Source organism: Myotis nattereri (assembly GCF_964212035.1).
Source record: "Myotis nattereri genome assembly, chromosome: 1".
Lineage (NCBI taxonomy): Eukaryota > Metazoa > Chordata > Mammalia > Chiroptera > Vespertilionidae > Myotis > Myotis nattereri.
The window spans coordinates 32209018-32225391 of record NC_138075.1 but is presented as its reverse complement, the minus strand read 5'-3'; the positions used below and the strand labels follow the sequence as shown (position 1 = coordinate 32225391).

Here is a 16374-nt window from a genome sequence, read left to right as displayed (position 1 = left end):
TGGGGTAGAGCCATAACCTCCCCATCGGCCCTGCCCTGAGTGTGAGAGTGGCGGCGCCCCAACCCCCTGATCGGCCCTGCTCTGTGGGTGACAGGGGGCAGCGCCCCAACCCCCTGATTGGCCCTGCTCTGTGCGTGACAGGTGGTGGCGCCGCAACTTCCCCATCGACCCTGCCTTGAGTGTGACAGGGGACGGTGCCCCAACCCTCCAATCGGCCCTACCCTGAGTGTGACTGAGGGTGGCATCACAACCTCCCAATCTGCCCTGCTCTGTGCATGATGGGGCGGCGCCCCAACTTCCCAATCGGCCCTGCTCTGAGCCGGGCCAGGGGCTGCACCTAGGGATTGGGCCTGCCCTCTGCCACCCGGGAGCAGGCCTAAGCCAGCAGGTCGTTATCTCCCGAGGGGTCCCAGACTGCAAGAGGGCACAGGCCAGGCTGAGGGACCTCCCCTCCGCCCCGAGTGCACAAATTTTTGTGCACCAGGCCTCTAGTATAAAATAAATATCAAAAATATAAATCTTTGTTTTACTATGGTTGCAAATATCAAAAAATTTCTATATGTGACACAGCACCAGAGTTAAGTTAGGGCTTTTCAAAATGCTGACACTCCAAGCTCAAAAGGTTCGCCATCACTGCAATATAAGAACTAAAGGAAAGACTTCAATAGAAAAGATTTAAAAAAAACCATTCAACATATTTTATATATCTTAACACTAGTTAGCTTTGGAAATTCATGTTCTATAATTTTAGGTATTTAGAGATTTAACCACAGATAAGGAGTGGGGCAGACTCTGAAACCAAGAAAAGACAAAATATGAAAATAATAACAGCAAATGACCGGTGGGGCAAGTAAACTTTCTTCAGGAGAGCAGTGGCAGGATTCTACTCTAATCAAGACAGTAGAGACAAGATTCCGCCACTGGGCGTGCAATCATTGTCTATAGCCATCTCGACTACCTCATACTTCATGCACTCCCTTAGCCCACTAGCTCCCACCTGTACCACTGCACTAGCATACACCAATTCTCTGGTATCGCCTGGAGTTCCATCACTGTTCTTTTTCTCTCCTTACTATTCCCATAATTACCAATATCTATCTCCAGCTCTTTACATCTAGGTCTCCCATAACCTCAAAATTACATCAAAAATCAATTCCTCAGCCTCCACCCAAAACCCGCTCTCCCTCCTGCTGCACCTTTCTCAAACAGCAGCACCACAAACTGCCTAATTCCCAAAGCTACTATAGACTCCTTCCCCTCTCACACTCCAAGCATCCATGCAAATACTAAGTGGCTTCAATTTTACCTCCTGAGTCTAAGAAGCCATCCTCTCTTCTCCTTGTTTGCTTCCACACCTGTGCTTGGTTTAGGCCCTGCACAACTTCTCTAATACAGCAGCAGTTCCCTAACACAGTGGTCGGCAAACTGCGGCTCGCAAGCCACATGCGGCTCTTTGGCCCCTTGAGTGTGGCTCTTCCACAAAATACCGACTTCTGCGCATGGGCCACGAAGTTTCAATCACACTGTACGTGCGCGCCCGCACGTGGTATTTTGTGGAAGAGCCACACTCAAGGGGCCAAAGAGCCGCATGTGGCTCGCGAGGCGCAGTTTGCCAACCACTGCCCTAACAGATTCCTTTCTGCCTTCCATGTCAGCACCCTCCAATCTATCCGACCCACTGTCATTGCAATGTAAATCTATGTCACACAGCTGTTGCTTAAAACTTTTCAATGGTTATCCAGGTCTGTGAGGTTCTTTCAGGATCTGGCTAGCATCTATATCTTCAATTGCCACCATTCACCTCTTTCCACTCTGGAACACACTCACACATTTAACACTGGAACAATTTGGCATATACTGTTTCTCTGACTATATCATGGGGTTGGGGAATTCCTTTGTATCACCTAATTATCTTTTTCATTTCAACACTACTTCAGCCACCTGAAAAATATGTACCCACCTTAAATACCCTACTGAGGCTAAACTTACTTTGTAAAACCTTCCTTCACCATCCCTACCTACCTCTGGTCAACCACCCTTTCTCTCTACTCCTTCCTTGCCTTTATTAATGCATACATGACATTACCTTATTATTTGTTCACGAGTATCCTTTCTACCCAATTGTGAGTTTGTTGACAGAGTAGGGCCCTGCTCCTTTTTTATCATCAAAATGTACAAGTGTGCATGCACTGTCCCTTCAGGGAGCATGCCCGTGCCATCCCCTAATCTGTCTTTCCTCCCCAACAGGCACATATCCCCTAACCTCTAAGGCAGTGGTTCTCAACCTTCTGGCCCTTTAAATACAGTTGCTCATGTTGTGACCCAATCATAAAAATATTTTCGTTGCTACTTCATAACTGTAATGTTGCTATTGTTATGAATCGTAATGTAAATATCTGATATGCAGGATGGTCTTAGGCGACCCCTGTGAAAGGGTCGTTCGACCGCCAAAGGGGTCGCGCCCCACAGGTTGAGAACCGCTGCTCTAAGGGATCCCAACCTAGTGAACAACGGGCAGCGGCAGCTCATCCTGGGCTAACCCCTGAACCTGTCTCCAAGGCCTCCTTTTCTCTGACTTCTGAGTGAGCTAAAGCAGCCCAGCCTAGGCTCTCCTGTTGCTTCTTCTATGCCCTTCCTGGTTTCACTGTCCTAAGTATATTTTTGCTTCAGTCAATAAGTTCTTGCTTGCTTTTTCTTTAAAAAAAAAAAAAAAGAAAAAAAGGACAGGTATGGTTCTAAGTCATTCAATAAACCTTATCTGGAGTTAACCAAAACAATGTCTTCACCAATGCAATTTCAGCTCACACATTTGAACTATGCCCAAGAGACATTTTTGAGAAGAAAAATGTGCGAATATAAAGAATACAAAACACATAGAGTTCGAGTTTGGGTAAAAATAAATTAACACAAGATACTGGGAGAGTCAGAAATTCTAAGAAATCTTTCAAATGGATGCATGGCAACAGAACCAAAAAGAAAACCTGAGCACAATGTGGAAAAAGACTGCCTCAAGGACAGAAGCCTGACATTTGAGAAGATACAAAGCAGAAGGAACTAAAGCTAAAGGAACTAAATGTCCTGATTCTCATTTTTCCATCAGATACGACCCCATGAGAAATACATAAAACAAACACTTACCTAAGCAACTATTTGGTCAATGGTTTATAAACTTCAAGAATGGCAGAATCCATTCTAAATTTCTTAGACTGTGTTAACCAAAAGAGTTGGTAGTTTTCAGAGCTGAAAGGATGTGAGAGATCATCATCAATCCCTCCATTTACAATACTGGGGTTTAGAGAAGAAATTGCTTACCCAAGACCTCACCACTAGTTAAGTGGAAGGTGAGAATTAAGGACAGTAACTTCCACATTCTCTGTCTGGGGCTCTTTCCACTACCCCACATTATTATTCTTCAAATAAACTAAGTGCTATTGTTTTATTTTGTTTGCACAGACATAGTTGTTTTTCTTTTTTAATTCTAGCAGCCTGTAGGTGGTATCCAGACTTCATTTAACTCATAGATTACTTTTACCTGTCACTCTTTTCTTGTCATAGCAATTCTCAAAGTACAGGTACCATCAAGTTGGATCAAAAGCTTTTGGTACTGCCCAGATGGGGTGACTCAGTGGTTGAGTATCTACCTATAAATCAGGAGGGTCACAATTCAATTCTCAGTCAGGGCACATTCCTAGGTTGCACACTCCATCCCCAGTGTGGGGCATGCAGCAGGCAGCCAATCAATGATTCTCTCTCATCACTGATGTTTCTAACTCTCTATCCCTCTCCCTTTCTCTCTGTAAAAAAAGCAATAAAATATATTTTTAAAAAAGAAAGAAACTGCTTCAATAGGATTGGTGGGGGGAAATGTAGTGTTTTTATTTAAAAATTTTTTAAAATATATTTTTATTGATTTCAGAGAGGAAGGGAGAGGGAGAGAGAGTTAGAAACATCAATGAGAGAGAAACATCAATTAGCTGCCTCCTTGCACACCCTCCACTGGGGATGTGCCCGCAACCAAGGTACATGCCCTTGACGGGAATCGAACCTGGGACCCTTCAGTCCACAGGTCGACGCTCTATCCACTGAGCAAAACCGGTTAGGGCAAAAGAGTTTCATTTTACAGTAACAAGAAAGAAGACTAGGTAGGGACAGTGACTGTTCAACAGGCAGGATCATCTTGGAATTATAGAATTTGAGAACCACTGAAGCAATGGAATGCTAAACATCTAGCTAATAGAGCATTTTCAGTCCACAACCAGTAACTGTGGGTTAAATCAAGCATCCAATAACAAAATCATCAAAACATAATCATATTATTGATTAAATGTCTGCTGTCTTAGGCACTGTTCTAGGAGCTTTACATACATCATCAAAAATCCTTACAAAATACCCAAAAGATAGGTAAGACACAGATAAGGAAGGTGAGCAGCAAAGCACCAGAATGTTTATATACAAGGGGTTCAGAGGTGGCAAAATGGAAGGGAGTAGAGGGCACCAAGTGGGGACTTGGTTCCAACCCTTCTTACAAAGCGGTAAGCGCACTGCTTATGCTTACTAGCTTGTACATATATTTGAGGTGGTGAGAACCTTGAAATATAAACAAAAGCACAACAATTTTACTTAGATGGACTATTTATGGCGCAGAGTAAGAGGGACTATGGCCACCTTGCCCCCATCCTATGTAACTCTTAGCACCACATGAAAATTGAGGGCCCCAAAGATGGAGGGTTACAACGAAGATGATGAAGTAAATGTGGCCAGAGCTAGCACTTGAACCATGTTTGTGTGGTTCCAAAGTACTTTCTACTCTGCTATACTACATCCTTCTCTGAGAATACGATTGTCCAAGAACCACACAAAACTAGCAGTTAGCAATTTCACAAATCATGAGATACAAAAAAAATAAATAAATTATAACTGAGAATCATAAAGTGCCACCTAGAAAGTTAATTTTCTTTTAATTTTTTTTAATTTGAGAAAGAGAGGAAAGGAGAGAGAGAGGGGGAGAGGAGCTGGAGGGGAAGAGAAACATCGACTGGTTGCTTCTCGTACTCACTCCAACCAGGGATTGAACCTGACCAGAAATCAAACCAGCAATCTTTTGGTGCACGGGATGACACTCAACCAAGTTAGCCAGACTGGCTAGGGCTAGAAAGTTAATTTTCTAATGCCCTAGAATCCTTGCATACTAAAGATTTAAGGATAGGGCTCAAGGATATTTTAATTTTTTTAATTGATTTGAGAGAGGGAGGGAGGGAATATCACTGATTTGTTGTTCCACTTATTTATGCATTCATTGGTATGTGCCCTGACTGGGTATTGAACCTGCAACCTTGGCATATGAGGACAATGCTCCAAACAACTGAGCTACCCGTCCAGGGCTCAAGTATATTTTAAACACACAACTAATAGAAATCTTTTTTTTAATTTTGGTGATGGGTACATGTGAGGAGGGTGGAGGGAGATGGTGAGGGAGAAGAGAAAATAGTCTCCTTTTAAAAGATCAAAGCTGGTTATAAAAATGAAAGAGTATTTGGATTATGCCAAATACTACATTTTAAGACTAAATAGAATCCAGTGACATTCAATCTTTTTTTTATAATCCTCATTGGGAGTTACATTTTTATTGTCTTCATAGAAGAAGGGAAGGAGAGAGAGAGAGAGAGAGAGAGAGAGAGAGAGAGAGAGAGAGAGAGAGGGAAGTACAATGTGAGAATCAATCGGTTGCCTCCAGTACATAATCCAACCATGGATCGAACCCACAACCGACATTCAATGTCTTTATCGTGATTTAAATGCCTGAAATGCTAACATTTTTAGAGGGTTCATTACTCATTCAATCAATATCAGGTAGGCCTGAGCTAGGAGGCATTAGGAGGACACAGAGATGTGCAAGAAACATAGTTTTTGCCTAGAAGTGCTTAGAATATAATTAGAAAAATCAGACAAGTATGAAAAGATTTAAAAAGCATCAAATGAACTAATTTGCTAAAGAAAAAAACAACCCAACCCAAAATGGTAGGCTGCTGAGGAACTTAAGGAAGGAGAAAACTCTGGCCTTTTCAGGAAACACTGGTAGCACTTTAAGGTCCTGAAATGAAAGGCAAATCAGAATTAGTGGTGGGGACCCGAGGATTGGGGGTAAAGTAGGGGTGGAGGCGTGGTGGTAGGAAATATATGAAGGTCCAAACAGGGGGAAAAGAAAGGCTATTAAAAAACAAATCAGCCCTAACCGGTTTGGCTCAGTGGATAGAGCATCAGCCTGTGGACTGAAGGGTCCTAGGTTCGATTCTGGTCAAGGGCATGGACCTTGGTTGCAGGCACATCCCCTGTAGGGGGTGTGCAGGAGGCAGCTGATCGATGTTTCTCTCTCATCGATGTTTCTAACTCTTTATCCCTCTCCCTTCCCCTCTGTAAAAAATAAATAAAATATATTTTTTAAAATAAAAATCAGCCCTGGCCTGGTAACTCAGTTAGTTAGAGCATTGTCCCGATATGCCAAAGTTGCAGTTTCAATTCCCGGTCAGGGAACATACAAGAATCCACCAATGAATGCATCAATAAGTGGAACAACAAATTGATATTTTACTTTCTCTTTCGCTCCTCCTTCCCCCAAACTCTCTCCCTTCCTCTCTCTCTCTCTCTCAAATCAATAAATGTTTTTTAAAATCAGCAAATATATAGATGTTCTCACACAAGGCTGCACTATTGTGCATACAAGGATATTCATAGGATATTAGTTAAATAAGGTATAGCATATCCACACAATGAAATATTATGGAGCTATAAGATTGAGTGAGGCAGCTTTACTAGTATATATAATGACATATACTATATACTGATAAGTGAAAAAAGCAAGTCACAGAGTGTGAATACAAATTTGTATTTACAAGAAAACAATATTTATACTTATATGCTAACATTTTCATAAACTATCCACAGAAAGATACAGAAGGAAGTTATAAACAGTGGATACCTCTGTTGGCTGAGGACACAGGTAGGTTAAAAGCAAGGGAGCATTGCCCTAGCCAGTTTGGCTCAGTGGATAGAGCATTAGCCTGCAAACTGAAGGGTCCCGGTTCGATTCCAGTCAAGGGCACATGTCCAGATTTTGGGCTCGATCCCCAGTGGGGGGCGTGCACGAGGCAGTCAATCAATAATTTTCTCTAACCATTGATGTTTCTATCTCTCTCTCCCTCTCCCTTCCTCTCTGAAGTCAATAAAAATATATATTTTTTTAAAAAAGCAAGGGAGCATCTTCTGCAGAAGGCAGGTGGACTAGAGAAAATCCTAAGCATCAGGATAAAAGTGAAACAATACACAAACTCTAGCAAGGTTTCTTCACAATGCACTACTGACAGTGGGGCCAGGTCATTATTTGTTGGGGGGAATGGGGGGCTGTCCTGTGCAGTGTAAGATATTTAGCAGCATTTCTGGCTTCTCTCCACTGCATGCTGATAGTACATACACCCCTCCCACCCCTGGCTGTGACTACCAAAATGTCTCTAGACACTGCCAAAGTGCCCTGGGAAGCAAAATCGCCCCTGGTTGAGAACCACTGCTCAAGAGCCACAATGTTAATAGTTAACCTATAAAACAGTCTAGTACTATATTCCTATAAATCAACAACAAATGCAATATACACTCAGATATGGATCTGAAGAATACAGTGGATGTTGTTTGGAAATGACCTTCACACATCAGTCACAGTTTCCCATATTATGGTAATATGAACTGAACCTTTTGGGTCTCTGAAGCAATTTTGCCAGTTAGTAGACCAGCCCCAAACCCCAACCCCATTCCCTCCCAAACAGCGTGCATTCTATAGATCTCAGATCTTCCAGGGTGCCCAGGAAGGCAACCTGCCCACAGAAATCTAACAGAAAATCATATTTTGGCCCAGCTCTTGGCAAGCTAATATAATTATTGATACAATGCAAATTATTTGCATTAGTTAATAATGTTTCTTCTCTTAATTCCTAACAACCACACAAAGTGCAAGACACTGTTCAAAAATAATGAAAGACATCACCCAGATTTCAAGATTATAAAGAGAATGATTCGTTTAAGAAGCCAAGAGAGGCTTAACTAGATTCTATAAATCACATTTTATTAAGCATAAAGCCATTTCTAATATACCACAATCAATGAGGAAGGGGGAGGGGAATCAAGACATCCAACAGACTTGAATATTTTTCTAAAATTTTGTTGATTTTCCTGTGTCTGTTCTTTTCCCAAAACCAGAAAACCAATAATACCCTGGCAATCTTGGCTTCATAGTTTGAAGTCATTGATTCCTCCAATACCGCTGTCAGTGAAAAGTTCTGGATTTCATTCCCATAAAATAGTGCTCTTCAAATTCTAGGACTGTGCCGACTACTTGTGCTTAGCTCTCAGGAGGTTGGCTCTCTTTTGTGGAGGTGACCTCCGGTGACCTGCCTCTGCCATGAGTACACCTGTGAGTGGCTATAGAAGGTGCTTAACAGTGTCCCCGGCGAAAAAAAAGAAACTCACCATTCTAACTACTTCAGGGTAAGTCTGCTCTGTCAAACAGCCTCTGCTTATTGTAATGTAGTCCACCAGTTCATTAAGAGTGGAGCGCTTGTATTCTTTCATTTTAAGATCAGATAGCGTGTCCATGAAGTCAAAAATGACACAGCACTGCTGAAGTTTCTTTAGGAACAGTTCAGGCTGCTCTGAGGATGGAACGTCTAAGAAAAAAAAAGGAAATGGTATAAGTCTGTCATCAATTTCTAGGTAACAGGAATTCTCTGTGAAAGTTATTTCAAAAGCAAGTTCAAAAAAATAAGAATTCACATGACAACAGTGTTTTTTAACAGTTACACATGGCCAGGAGGGGATACCACATCCACTACTTCGGACAACTTGTCTTTGAAAAATTATGATACCAACATAATTGACCGCATTTGTTATTCCACACCGAAGATTGACCAAAATCCCAAGAGCCATTCGAGTTGAAGCTAATTTTAACCCAAACACCCCAATGTCAACATCCTTAAGCCAAAAACAATGAAAAAGGTCAAATTTCCCATTATAAGGTAAAAGCAAGAAGTTCTCACTATTGGTAAAAAATTTCAAAGCAGAGATGTCAATGATTCATTTTAATTTAATGCTGACATCCTTGGTATTTAAAGCAAATGATGAGTGGTGTGTGTGTGTGTGTGTGTGTGTGGGTGTGTGTGTGTGTGTGTGTGTGTGTGTGTGTGTTTTACTTTGGCTTGCTTTCTATGAAGTTTTTTTGTCAAAGAAACTTGAGAAGTCAACAAAATGAAGTAATAACAACTTTCAAAAGAGTACATGAGTACTAGGACAATAAGAATGAACTTTATTTAAATCTACACTCTCTCTTTTGATCCATCTTCTTCCCTTACAGTGGGAGAAAATCACTAACATCTTATTAGTATGTCCTTAGAATAAACATCTATTTTTTCCCACAAACAGCAGGCCCAACATTTGGTTTTGTGTCATTTCTAAAAAATACCTAAAAATTTTAGGTTAAAATTCACCAGCTAGAATGGAAGCCTGATCTAAGGTGAACTTGAAATACACCGACTAAGTTGTACAGAGCTATTCCTATCTTTTTTCAACTATTTTATTCCCCCATACTGGAGCGTCCCTAGAAAGGCAATGAAATTATGACCAGAGTAAGCTCTGCAGCCGTCATCTAAGATGATTAACTCATTAATCCTCAAAACATTCTTAGAGGTAAGCAGGTGGCATTGTATTATTATTCTGTATTTTCCAAAAAGAAAAGTAGAGACAATCATTGAGGTTCCACAATGAATGAATTATGGGGCTGGCACAGTGCCCAGGTCTCTAACCACACTCCTAGTACTCATGAAGAACTTCAACAATGTCTGGCCAGTCGTTTGCAAACAGCCTTTGTTGCCAGCCTCACAGTGAATACTTTACAGCAGCTTCAAAGGATGGGCCACCTGCTCCCTGAAGGTAAGTGCAACAGCTAGCAGCACACACCTTATAGCCATCAGCAGCCCCAGCAGAAGGCAGTGAGGACTAGGCTCCTCACAGGGTCCACCTGACTCCTCTCACAACCCTCTGCCCCTCTTCACATCTCACAACCCAAGTGCTACCCCAAGTACTCAGGACTCCATAGATAATTCCCCCAAAACACTGCCTGCTGCATCAACTTTAAGATAAGTCTAAAATGTAGATAGGCCACCTAAAAACATGGGATTTCTCTACCAGATATAAGGGAATCAGTATCTTTTAAGGTATATGACATTACTGTTACTCTCAGAAAAGTTATAAATTTAGAAATCATTCTTAACCAATGAGTTTCCTCTCCCACCACCCCCCCTATAGGTCCCTAAAGACCCAATGTATCTTATAGTCAAAGATTTTGGAATTTGAGTTAAGCCATGAGATATGTCTTATTCTATGCCCCTAGACTTAATCACTTTTAAAAGATCTAGCATTAGACTGTAAGAACTAAATTTAGTCAGACCAAACCTCTTTTAACTGTTACCTACTTCAATGTTTAAAATAAATAAACAAACAAAAACTAAACAAGGCTGCTCATAAACATGACTATATACCCTTAACCAATGCCTAACTACATACACAGGATCAACATGGTTAATTACTAAACTTTTCTTAGTTCTAAATCAGATCCCATACCTCAAAGGTGAATGGAAGTTTTTATGCTGTATAAGGAACAAGAAAGAGCTTATTATTGTAACATTAAAGTTAAAATATTCAAGGGAAATTTTATTTAATCCTATTTTTGATACAGTAACTTTAGTAAGGCTTAAAAACCAGACCTTCCACATGGAGAACTCTATAACTCAACACATATGAATTAAGAAGGAATCTATAAATGATAACCTTTTTTCCAAAAAGCAAACCATATTTAAGCAGTGACAACAACAATTAATCTTTGTGGTCAGTGCAATAATACTCAAGAGGTTCATATATTTGGTTATTTAAAAAAATTCAGGCAGTTAACACTTAGTCCTATTTTTTTAATGTTAGGCAGCTGAAATGTATTCCTTATTTAACCAAACTGATGTAATGTTATAGACAAATGTGAAGAAGGTTCTCCACCTGCTTAATGGAACAATTATGATAGTTTACATGTATTGAGTTCTAGTAGGTACATATATTGGATACTGTTCTAAGCACTTTCACATATTATATCTCTTTTAATCCCAACAACAACCCCATGCAGTAGGTACTGTTTCCAATTTAAAAGATGAGAAAACCAAGGCACAGGGAGATTCAATGACTTGCCTGGAGTCACAGAGCTAACAATCAGTGGAGACAGGATTCAAACTCAGGCAGACTGATCCAAAGCCTGGACTCTTCACCACCATGCAACATTCAAACTCAGTGAAAGACAAGAGTAATACCATATTCCATAGAACAGAGTATGTGCAAAGAGAAGAGGAAGAACGCAGAAGGAAATCAACAAATCAATCTCTAATATGCCCCATTCATAAAAGATCATGCTGAACCTCTTCTGTGTCTCCCCTCTAGCCCATTCCCCAGAGACTAACACATATACCAATAAGCTTTCCTTCCTCCTTTATAACAGACTAAATTCTTGTAAAGTGATTTCTTCTTCTTAAACAACTTAAGTAGTCAAAACTGAATCAAAGAAAAAGAGAGGGAGAGGTTTCCTCAAAGAGCCAATTCCTTCATGGCAACAATTTTTTAAAAACTTTTTCATTCGTGCTGAAGGATGTCATAACCTAGTCCAAGTAAAGGGCTTTCTCTGTAATGTTCAGCCCTTGAATTGCCCCACGTAGCCAGGCTGCTCCCCAGCTCCTTGCTCTCCTCTCCCCAATTCCCTGGGATTTGAAAAAGTAGAATGTGAAAAGATAGGACAGGACAGGATGGGAGAAGGAAAACTCTCTGAATAGTTCAGAATATTTCAATTATAAAAGTTTAATGTCTATGGAACCAGACACAGAGGAAGATACAAATGGCAGTCATACATCTCACTGTCTTGTTCTTCTCTTTCCTTTTTTAACAGTTATTTTCTCCCATATGCCTTTTCTATTATTATCTCTTAGTATCCTCCATCAACTTTCATCAATAAGCTAGAGAAAATACTCCCACTTCCAAGGTGTTTATATCTAAACTAGGGGCCCGGTGCATGAAACTCATGCACTGGGGGTGGGAGGGGGGGTCCCCCTCAGCCAAGCCTGCCCCCTCTCACAGACTGGGAGCCTTCAGGGGATGTCCTACTGACGGCTTAGGCCTGCTCCCAATGGGGAGCGGGCGTAAGCTGCAGTCTGGCCTCCCTCTGCGGGAGGCGACTGGGCTGATCAGGGGAAGGCACCAGTCCCATCACTCCGCTGCTGCAGCCACTGCCAGCCACCGCTGCCGCCAAGATGTTTTCATCAACACGGACTCCAGTCCCTTCACCATGAAAAAATGACAACTTTCTTTAGGCATTTTCAAGATGTGTCTTTCATAGGATATGACATTTTCTTTTCTTTTTTTTATCCTCACCTGAGGATATGTTTCCATATATTTTTAGAGAGTGTGGAAGAGAGAGGGAGAGAGAGAAACATCAATGTGAGAGGCATACTTCGATTGGTTGCCTCCTGCATGAGCTCTGACCTGAGCCCTGGCCAGGGAGGAGCCTGCAACCTAGGTACATGCCCTTGATCATAATCGAACCCGGACCCTGCGGTCAGCAGGCCAAGGCTCTATCCACTGAGCCAAACCGGCTAGGGCAGGATATGACATTTCTTAGCCACTCCAACAGCAGACCTTCATTTTTTCCTCCAGGAGTGTGGTGGAAAAACCCTAGATCACCTTCTTGGATTCTTATAACCCAAGTTACCAAGAACACTGCAAGTGACGGCGTACAGGGAGCTTAGCCAATGAGCAGTCAGAAAAGGTGTTTACACTCAAACTGGTTTGGCTCAGTGGATAGAGCGTCGGCCTGCAGACTGAAGGGTCCCAGGTTTGATTCCTGTTAAAGGCATGTACCTTGGTTGGGCGCACATCCCCATTGGGGAGTGTGCAGGAGGCAGCTGATTGATGTTTCTCTCTCATTGATGTTTCCGACTGTCTATCCCTCTGCCCTCTTCACTGTAAAAAAATCAATAAAATATATTTTTTTAAAAAAGAAAAGGTGTTTCCTTTGCAGCTCATGCACAGAGGAACCCCTGCGTTGTGTCCACTGGGCTAGGGACGTATCCCCCGCCACCGGGGGGGGCGGGGGAGGGGGTGCGCCCTTGAGGCCGGCAGCCAGCCCTGCGTTGTGGGTGCTGGGCTCGGGGGTGTGCAGAGACCCCGGGCCATGCACTATGCACACGGCAGCTGCCGGGTCTCCGCATGCCCCCAAGGCCAACAGCCAGCCCCACGCGTTGTGGGCGCTGGGCTGGGGGGCATGGACCCGGGCCACCGCTTGGCACTGGCACACACTCAAGTGGCCACGGGGTGGAACATCCACTTGGCGAATGTGCCCGTAGGCCCGGAGTGGCCAGAGACGTTCTGGGACCCTGGCCGTTCAGGGCATACGTGCAGGCCTACAGGCTAGGAGCAGCCTGGGCCCTGAGGATGTTCCCGGAACCCAGGCCGCTCAATGCCTGTGTATGCAAATTAACCCGCCATCTTTGGCGGGTTAATTTGCATACTAACTCCTGATTGGCTGGTAAGTGTAGCAGAGGAACAGTCAATTTACATATTTCTCTTTTATTACACAGGACTAGAGGCCCGATGCACGAAATCTCTGCAAGAGTAGGCCTTCCTTCCCCTGGCTGTCAGCACTGACTTCTCTCCAGCTGCTGGCACCAGGGACGCAGGCTTTCCTCGCAGCCCCGGCTTTTGTCCTGAAGGTGGTCCGGAAGGACGTCCAGTCTAATTAGCATACAGTGGGGGCCTTGACTTACGAGTGTCCTGACTAACGAGTTTTTCGAGATACGAGCCGTCTCTCAGCCGATTTTTTGCTTTGAGTTGCGAGCTAAAATTCGGGTTACGAGCCAGCTTCAGATACCCCACCACTAGTTGGCACAGCGAACGTCACAGTGAACGCCATAAAATCAGCCCGGCATCACGTGTCTCACTTGTTCACTATTGGTTTGACATACGAGTAATTTGAGTTACAAGTTCCATCACGGAACGAATTAAACTCCTAAGTCAGGGCCCCACTGTATTATGCTTTTATTATTATAGACTAGAGGCCTGTTGCACGAAAAAATTCGTGCAATAGGCCTTCCCTTCCCCTGGCTGCCAGCACCGGTTTTCCTCTGGCACCCGGGACCCAGGCCTTCGCTCTGGCCGGAGCCGCTTTCAGTCTTCGCTGCTCCGGCCAGTGCCGCCTTCAAGCCTTCGCTGCTCCGGCCGGAGCCGCCTTCAAGCCTTCGCTGCTCCAGGCGGGCTCCGGCTAGAGCCGCCTTCAGTCTTCATTCCGCCACTTTGCGCCATCTTTGTTGATGGTTAATTTGCATATCTCGCTGATTAGCCAATGGGAGGCGTAGCGAAGGTATGGTCAATTACCATCATTGTCTATTATTAGATAGGATGATTTTTAAATGCACAAGTAATGGAAAATGGACACAGAATTCAACAGTAGAGGGAGAATACAAGTTAACTTAGAAGATTAATATTCTCCTGTGTCTAAAAAACAATCAACAGAACTATATACTTTTTAGCCACAGCCCATCCACCCACCTCTATTACATGTGCACTGCAAATGTACACACATACACCCTCACCTTCAGTATGATTTTGAAGACTGGTTGCTTATTATTTGTTTGTTTGTTTGTTTACAATTGGCAGAAGAAGCTCATTCCTCCCTAATCAACAGCTTCCATTATTCCATCCCATCTAATATTTGGGGCACAAGATCATGGATCCAACACAAGATCATGGATCCAATATCAGCCCACCTTCCCTTGGAGCCTGACTCAGTCAGGACTTTGCAAAGCAAGAAGTAGCAAGGAGAAGAAATATGACATGAGCCTGGTGTCCTTTGGATTTGGTGCTCTTTGGCTCCAGTAAACTGAAATTATTGAAAATCAGAATGTTAAATTCATACTTGCAAATATGCCAACCAAGTAAAAAGGGCCTACATTGTTGTATGTATTAACCATAATATCACAGGAAGAAAACAATGGTTTTCAAGATAAATAAATAAATATGCTGACAGCTTATTTACACATAGACTGTTAAAATGTATGTGGTGCCCTAGCCGGTTTAGCTCACTGGATAGAGCGTCAACCTGGGGACTAAAGGGTCCCAGGTTCGATTCCGGTCAAGGGCATGTACCTTGGTTGCAGGCACATCCCCAGTAGGGGGTGTGCAGGAGGCAGCTGATCAATGCTTCTCTCTCATCAATGTTTCTAACTCTCTATTCCTCTCCCTTCCTCTCTGTAAAAAAAATCAATAAAACCTATTTTAAAAAATAAATAAATAAATAAATAAATAAATAAATAAATAAAATAAAATGTATGTGGAGCCCTGGCCTGTATGGTTCAGTTGGTTGGGTGTCATTTACATGCATTAATTAGCCCATTTCCATCCATTTCTCCAATTCTCAAAAAAAATGGTACCAACTCAGATTGAGTATGTAAACATGGTCTTCAATCCCCTTCACCTCAGCCCTTACAACTTTCCCTACAGTGTACAAATCCCCATCCATGTATGCTATCAGTCCCCCACACAAAACTCTCCAAACATCAAGAAAGTCAGTGAGAATTTTACTTGCATAAGGCATATAAGAATATGTTTCTAGAAAATTAGTCCCATAGTACCAGGGAGAGCTGAGCACTAAAAGATTAAGTTGACCCAGCAAATGGCTCAGTGGTTGAGCATTGACCTATGGACAAGGAGGTCATGGTTCAATTCCCGGACAGGGCATATGCCTGGGTTGCAAGTTCCACCCCAGTAGGGAGCATGCCAAAGACAGCTGATCTATGATTTTCTCTTATCAGTGATGTTTCTATCTCTCTCTCTCTCTCTCCCTTCCTCTCTGAAAGCAATAAGAAATGGAGAACAAGATGTTAAATAAAGATGTGATCAACAAGTATTCACTAGAATAGAAATAGAAACCAGAATTATCCACAAAACTAACAAACATATGAAGTAAAGAAAAGCAACTTGTAGAATAATACATATAGTACGATTCAATTTTTATAAAATTCAAAGGATGCAAAACTAGGTCATAAACTGTTTTATAAAATATTAAGTTGACTTGGCCTTGAATGACTGAAACTTGGCAGACTAGCACATATGGTAAAGTGCCTAATTGCCTGTCCATGTTGAATGTCCAAATCCTTGCCACCAACTTTACTTCTATGCATAGATACAAGCAGCAGTCCCTTTTTGTAGCACATATTTCAAGAAAACTAAAAAGAATCCTATTTTACTAGTAGA

General features: G+C 42.4%; 1 protein-coding gene across 3 annotated transcripts in view; it reads right to left on the bottom strand.

Moving 5' to 3' along the window:
- PPP2R5E (protein phosphatase 2 regulatory subunit B'epsilon) overlaps nt 1-16374 on the bottom strand; it is a 169414-nt gene that overhangs the window by 91875 nt on the left and 61165 nt on the right. For all 3 annotated transcript variants that reach the window (XM_081090300.1, XM_081090302.1, XM_081090301.1), the window contains exon 3: nt 8515-8711. In XM_081090300.1, the coding sequence (XP_080946426.1) occupies nt 8515-8711 (197 nt within the window). The remainder of the gene's footprint in view (nt 1-8514; nt 8712-16374) is intronic.